At 40.4% G+C, this 7560-nt stretch overlaps 1 protein-coding gene across 1 annotated transcript; it reads right to left on the bottom strand.

Moving 5' to 3' along the window:
* Window positions 1-560: 560 nt before the first annotated feature.
* LOC131785286 (E3 ubiquitin-protein ligase TRIM71-like) lies at window positions 561-2896 on the bottom strand. Its single transcript, XM_059102141.2, has one exon. It carries the CDS (start codon window positions 2854-2856, stop codon window positions 655-657), a length of 2202 nt encoding a protein of 733 aa, XP_058958124.2. The 5' UTR covers window positions 2857-2896; the 3' UTR covers window positions 561-654.
* Between the last annotated feature and the right edge of the window lie 4664 nt (window positions 2897-7560).

The following is a 7560-nucleotide window of genomic DNA, read 5'->3' as shown; positions in this document are numbered from 1 at the left end:
AAAATGCATTAGTTGTTGATTCTAGCCATTTTCTTTCAAATTCTCTCGCGACGCATGACATATCGCAATTTTCTGTAATTAATAAAATAATCAGACTTAAAGATATTTGCAAAAGGTTTGCTTACGCACAGGCGGCCCAAGCTCCAGCTGTGAGATGATCATCTTGCGCAATAACAGTCATGGCGGAATTATAAGAGTTTGTATGGGCATATTTACGACCGCTCTAAGGAATAAAAAATACGTCAAATTCTCAAAAAAAAAATACCTCACAGTGTGTCGCTTGTTATCTGACCGCTTACTTTGATGAAAAGAGCCCATTTAAGCGAGTTGTTTATTTCGAGGTTTTCAACGTACATAAGAAAAGGGCTTTTCTTATGAACGTTGAAAACCTCGAAATGGACAACTCGCTAAAATGCGTTCTTTTCATCAAAGTAAGCGGTCATATAACAAGCGATACGCTGTGAAAGTAAGGTGAGGTATTTTTTTTGAGAATTTGACGTATTATTTTATACCTTAGAGCGGTCGTAAATATGCCCATACAAACTCTTATAATTCCGCCATGACTGTTATTGCGCAAGATGATCATCTCACAGCTGGAGCTTGGGCCGCCTGTGGCTTACGAAGAATTGATAGTTACTTTCAAAAATTGGGCATTCATTTCAGAATGTAAACTTCTTTCACTCCGAAGTCTGTGACCAAAATCCGATTATCTAGCATCGGGGTAACACTCCAGGGATATCCTAATTGAAAATTAGTACTTATCTTTCCAGTGAAAGTTCCTTCCAATGTAAACTGTTGCACTCGATTATTTTCCTCATCACATATGAGAACGTTGTTATGCTTGTCAACACATAAGCCATGTGGCTGATTCAACTGTCCATCACCGTTTCCTTTTTCTCCAAACTTGTACAGAAACTGTCCTTTCCCATCAAACACTTTCACACAGTTATTATCCTTGTCAGTTACGATGAACTTTTCCTCGTAACAAACGCAGCTGAATGGATGATCCAGCCTTTGTGGGCCACTGTTTCCAAACTTAAACGCAGGTTCACCATCCATTGTAAACACCTGAATTCTGCTATTATAAGAATCCGCTACAACGATAAAACGTCCATCACTTGTAATACAAACACTTACAGGAAACTTAAACTCTCCATCTCCACTTCCCTTTTTTCCAAAGCTTTTCACAAAGTTTCCTGTCTGTACATTCAGCTGCTGTATTCGGTGATTAAATTGATCGGCCACCAGAATCTCGTCATCGTTTAGGAATGTGACGTCGACTGGATTCTTTAATTGTCCATTCTCATCTCCATAAGAACCAATTTTTCGCACAAACTTTCCTGTCTCATCAAATACCAGGATACAGTGATAATCAGCCACTGCAATAACACCTTTACTGTTCACTGCAATGCCGGTTGGACCTCGGAGCATTTCTCCATGTATATCCAACTTGCCTACAATATTTAACTCTCGTGCTTTGACCAGAATAGAAAATGGACTCTTGGCAAGTTTCTCTCCATTTATCTTTACTTTTATTTTATAAGTACCTGGTACTTTCGCTACAAATTTTGCTTGGAAATTTCCATCTTCTTTTTCACTCTTCACCAAACTCCTCACCTGATCCGCAGGGTCTATGTGTATTTCAACACGATCTGTGTGCTGAGTGTTTCTGATTTCTCCTTCACTTGTTTTGGGACAAATTAGTAGCTCTGCCTCTACACCAGCTTGGAAATTCTGATCCAGTCCTTCCACGGTCGATCCTTGCACATCTGTCTTGCTGAACTTCGTAAATCCCAGACTCAAACTCTCTGGTTCACATGTCGACACAAACTCCACACACGAGCTAACCGGAAGTGCAGGCATTGTGGTCTCGATGAGGTCTTTGATTCGTTCTTCTACATTTTTCTTGTTTTGCATTATGTCTGAACTTGAGCTTCTTTCAATCAGGTTGTTACTGAACTCAAATGCTTGGTCAAGTTGCTTTTCCAAAGAGACAACCGATGCTTTTCCAGAATGTAATTTCTCAATCCTTGACACGCGAGTCTTCTCTAGGGCAGTAATGGCTTCACGTTGTAGTTGGCGAAGCTTTCCCATCATCTGTTCGGTTGCTTGGGAAACTTGGCGTTTAGCTGTGGTAATCTTCGTTTCCAACTCATGTTCCGTGTTCTCAAATTCACGAATAACGCCTCGGCAGACCTCCTTCATCTCTTTGACCAGCTTTGCTCTGGCAATGATGTTTGCTTTTTCATCGTCCGCTGCCTTTTCAAGCGGAACAACATCGTGGCTCTTGTGATCAATGGCGATGCAAACCTGACACACGCAGCTTTGACAGCCCACACAGAAAAACTTTGTCACTTCTTTCTCGTGATACTTAACGGAGCAAAACGACTGCCGTTTCAACAACGCCTCGTAGTCTGTAGCTTGAAACTGTCGCACTGGTGTGACTTTGTGTCCTTGAAACAAAGTTTCTCGAAACACTTCGTGTGCTTTCACACAGTCTGGGCACATAAACTTCTCGCAATCAAAGCAGTAGTTGATCTCAGCGCTCTTCTTCTGGCATGTACTACAGCTGATTTCATCTCCCTCGCCGCTGCGTCGAACGGCGAGAAGACTCAACAAACTGTTGTGCAGAAAACTGCTTGGTAGATTATCAAAACGCTTTCCTTCAGGGATGCCAATTTGTGCCTGACACTCGGGGCATCGATAAAACCCTTGTTTTTGGCTCGTTAGTGCATGTCTCTCCAGGCATTCACAGCAGAACGTATGAAGACAAGCAATGGTCTTCGGTTTAGTGTAAGTATCCAAACAAATCGAACATGTTACATGCTCTTTGAGGTTTTTTAGAAGCGACTCCATCACGAATTGCTGAGAAAAATACAGCCCTGTTTTGTTTGAGATTCCGAGAAACTGAACTTGGATTAGTATTTTATTTAAAGCAGCGAATCAGATCTCTGTAGGATCGCGTGATCTTTGCGCAGAGATTGACAGTTTTGGATTGCAATTTTATCCACCTATTGTGAACTTTCTCTGTGACTGCGTAGTAAAATCGATTTCATAGCGTGACCGAATATGTCGCAGTAGCCACTGTATCACAAAAAACAACATGCTACGATGGTTTGGAAATAAACCATCAACCTCATTTTATCGTCCCTACATTTACCGGTGTTTAGTGAGTTTGGGATTCCGAGAAACTTGTTTGACACCACACAAGTAATAGGCAGTATTCTGTTAAAAGCAGCGAATCGGCTCTCTTCAGAAGAGATCTCGTGTTCTCCAGAGCGCCATTTGATAGCTTCAGTTTTGGATTTCAATGTTTCTAGGGAAGCGTGAGAAAGTAACAATAAACAGATGTCTGGTTTTCATGTGCTGTCACGAGAGATAAACGGAAAGGTAAAATCTACTTTCTTCTGAGAACGGAAACTAGCCTAAAGGTTATAACCTATTTTAATTCGTTTGTGTGTCGCATTTGGTGTGGATCGTGGATTAGGGAGGGTAAGGTAGGCATTAAGGGCCACGATTTTAGTTTTTAGTTATGCTAATAAGAAAATTATGCCTGAAAACTGCTGGAATCTCTTCCATTTATGCAACTTCCAGGAATATCGTCTTCACTTAAAAACTAAGATCCCAGTCGATTGAAAAATTCAGAATTGAAGTTTTTGCTGCAATGTCGAGGTGATAACTGCAAAGGATCCTCCACAAAAGCGCAACTTTGCAAACGGTAAGAAATCTTTCGGATTTATGGTTTGAAAACAATGGTTGTCATGGCCTTGCAGCTCATGGGGTTTGTTCTCTCTCAGAGTGAAGGACTGCGTGGAAGCAGATATTTCCCATCTCATCCAACATCTTTCCGTATCGCGACTATCCATTTTGTGAACAGATCTCTGTCTTCTGGGAACTTGTGGAAAGGTATTTTCAATCCACTCTCTTCGTAAACCTTCTCTGTACACTCTGAACACAGCAGTTTCGAGGCTGATTTTCTGATCAGCATAAGTAAACACTAAAACTGAGGCCCTCGATACCTCGTTCTCGAGGATTGAGGATTGAGGACTGAGGATTATTGAGAGCTCTCAATATTCAAAGCTGCAGAAGGCCCTTTTGTTGAACGAATGTTTGTCAAATGTTGAAACCGTTTAAACGGGCCTTTAGAAAGCTTTCTGAAATTGGTCAAAAGTACTCTTTCTTTCTTAGGTGATATTTCTCAATTCCAGACTAGACCAATAAAAACTTTGGCTGATTTCCTCTGATAAGATGTCCGAAAGCATAGAAATATAAAAACATCCTGCACTTTCCTTCCTAATTTCCTTCGCCGTAGTGACTTCAAATTTTTGTTTTCCTAGCGTGACAGCAGATTATGCAAATTAGTCTGTTGAGCAAACTCCGACCTTGACTGACCCCAACTGTTCTCAGTTAGTAGCGTCAAAAATCTTAGATTTTAACCATTTGAAAAGAAAAGATAGTCGGACAGAACTTTTAGAATACACAGATTGATACTCTAAACAGTTTAAACTGCTAAAATCTAGCAAATGATTCTGTCTCGTGACGAAAAAGGTGAACAAAACGTAACGAATATCACATTGTTAGCGTTCGGTCAACGTGTGAATAATTAACTCTTTTTTAAAAATTGGTTTCTGCTCTTTTATATTCGAGTTAACAGAGCTTAAACTAGTTCAGACCTGTATGAACATTTTAAACCAAACTACAGGATTTTACTTAGCGTAACCGGCGATACAGTATTAGATTACGGGCTGTACGGCAAAATCCGTCGCGCGATTTGAAAAAATCAGTGAAGAAAAAAAGTAATGTTAGTGCTCACTCCAAGGGCTCAGAGCGGCGCGTGAACATCTTTATCTTTTTTTTTCGACTTCTGCGACGGACTTCGTCCAAAAGGAAAAAAACGCTCCGTTGCAATTCTCCTCAGCCACACTATTTTCACTTTCATTCTTGTGACCATGCAACTGTCAAACATCTGCCTTCCGGTTCAACAAATGTGAACGGAGTGCGAGAATGGGGGGAGGGGATAATGGCTGAAAAAAAGGGACTCAATTGAAAGGAGATGAAGGAGTCACCTTCTTAACTAAGCTTTTCTCTTTTCCAGAGTGACGGTGACAGCCTAACAGAGGGTGAAGCTGGTGTGGTCTCGCCCTCTGTTCATAGCTGTTTGAATGGAGTTCATGTTGTCTAAATACCCCGCGGGTCTTTCCTTTTCTAACGCTCTGAACGGTGCTTAAGGATAAAATGCAAAGTCTGTGAATGGCATAGAATCTGAAATCCCATTATTTCTACGGGTAATTTTATTTTTTCCTTGCAGCCTACACCGTTTTTGTGCAACACAAACCACCCATGCGCAATTTATTCCCCTTACCATCTCCTTCCATAGCAAACTTAGGAAGGCTAATTGAAAGGTAGACGCTATACGTTTTCCTCCTTAAATGGAAAGTAATAGAAGCAGCGCATTCTGGGAAATTGACTTTGGGAAAGGGAAATCAATTAAAAATCTAACTTAGGGTGTGGTCGTTATTAATCGATGGTGGGGGGAATATAGTGGTGGGAACCAGCTCTCGCCGACAGAGTATTAAGGGGGACTTTGGAAAATTGACTGTCCTCTCCCCCTGTTAAATAACGACTGGCCTCAGGGGAATAACTATTAAAAGGGTACCTGAGGAATTAAAAACATCGCCAGCCCAACTTTCACCACTTCTGGGTGAACTAACAATTAATGAAATATTACAAGATTGACAGGTCTATCAGCATTCAGTAGGGAGTTCAGATAAAGTCTTGACACTTGGTCTTTTTTGTCGCAGTCTGGTACTAACTTGATTGTAGGAACAAGTATTACAAAATGGGTTTGCTTGTCTTATTGACAAGTTTAAGAAGTGTAAGGAGTGGGGGACTTCTTCTCAAATGTCCTGGTAACTTAAGAGACCTGTTAAGCAATTTTGATGGGCTTCACAAAAGTTTGAAAAATATAAACTAAAACTATCAGCAAAAGATAGAAAATGGACTGATTAGAGTATCTGAACCTGCTTCTCTATTCTTTAAATAATAACTTTAAAATATCGTTTTGGGCCCGCTAAGTTACCACGGGAGCTCATTTCTTATGGGCTCCTGGTTACCGGTACTTTCAAGAAACAGGTCCCTGAACATAATCTATGAAGATGGCCCTACTCCTACGGCGAAAATTTCTTTTTGACCCTTGTTAGCAAGATAATAGTCTTCATGCAAAATCAGTCATACCAGACTGGGCTTTGATCTTGATCCTGCTGAAGAGTTACAGACAAAATATTAGCTAAGGAGGCGAAAGAGGCATCAGGTGTTGTTGTTGTTGTTGTTGTTTATTTCTGCATATTTCTATGATCTAAACCCACACTGCCCCCTTAAAAATTTTTCCTAGAGCATTGACCTCTCTGTCTAATACCCTGCACCCCTTTTTCTGGGTCAAGTGACCCTATCTTCATCTTTATTACCCCTACCTCTCTATCATGTACCCATACCATAGTACTTCACTCGCTGATACAGGCTCCCATCGCTTGTTCCTTCCCCAAGGGAACCCAATTCATTCGGAATCATTCTGCGTTTCGGAAACCAGTCAGTTCGGGCAGTGTATACACCAAACAAGAGATTTTGCCCCCTAATGCTGTTGTTGTTCGGCATTTGAAAGTTTTAAAAAGATAATATGTAACATTTCTAGATAAGCCCTTTCTACATAGAGGGCAGGTTTGTTACATTAAGCCGGTAACAGGCGTGGAAGCGTGACAATGGTGTAAATAAAACTTTTTTATGCGGCCCTCTTTGTATCACAGTTCAGTTACTCTAAATGTAAATGGTAGGTTCCCTGAGCACTAGGCCCAGTCTCTGCCAAGATTTTGCCATTCGACACTACGTTAAATCTCAGCGCACGTGTGTTTTCATCGCTTGTTATTTTCGCTTTTATTTTTGGGATGAGGATCGTTTGACTAGACTTACATCGAAGAAAAAGAACATTACGGAACCATTACGGATATTTTAGCACTTTTCAAGGTTACGGAAATGGACACTTACTTGTTTGAAAGGATTTATCATACAGCATTGTATTCGAACAGTGTGCAGAGCGTAGTTGATCGGATCGAATAAAACGTGGTATTGACACTGAATTGACGGCTGTTACACAAAATCTTTTTAACAACCCTGAGGAGGCATTACTTGGCCATGGGTTGATACAAATTTATCCTCGAGTGTCGACAACATCTCTTTTGTGAGATATTACAAACTCGTATCCACCAGCGGACAAATAACGTTCTGTTAAGTCTAGATCTATAGTTACTGAATACGTATTTAAACGAAAAACAATTTTAAAACACATACGAACATTGAATACAGAGAACACCAGCAAATAAAATCAGCTAATAGAAAAGCTACTTCAACCTCCGACTAAATGTAAAACAAGTTCTCATTCCAAACATGCAGCAAAGGTAGGTAAAAATATTTTATTAATCTACTTGTAGTTCTGCCATTGACTTAGTAACTTTATGTGATATTTACTCACAGATATAAAACACTGTACTCTCAAAAAGCGCATTTCAA

Source organism: Pocillopora verrucosa, chromosome 11 (genome assembly GCF_036669915.1).
Source record: "Pocillopora verrucosa isolate sample1 chromosome 11, ASM3666991v2, whole genome shotgun sequence".
Lineage (NCBI taxonomy): Eukaryota > Metazoa > Cnidaria > Anthozoa > Scleractinia > Pocilloporidae > Pocillopora > Pocillopora verrucosa.
The sequence above is the reverse complement of the archived record's forward strand: the minus strand, read 5'-3'. Positions and strand labels throughout refer to the sequence as shown.

What these genes read in the sequence shown, in the direction of transcription:
- LOC131785286 (XM_059102141.2), bottom strand. Translation starts at nt 2,856, where the DNA reads ATGGAGTCGCTTCTAAAAAACCTCAAAGAGCATGTAACATGTTCGATT.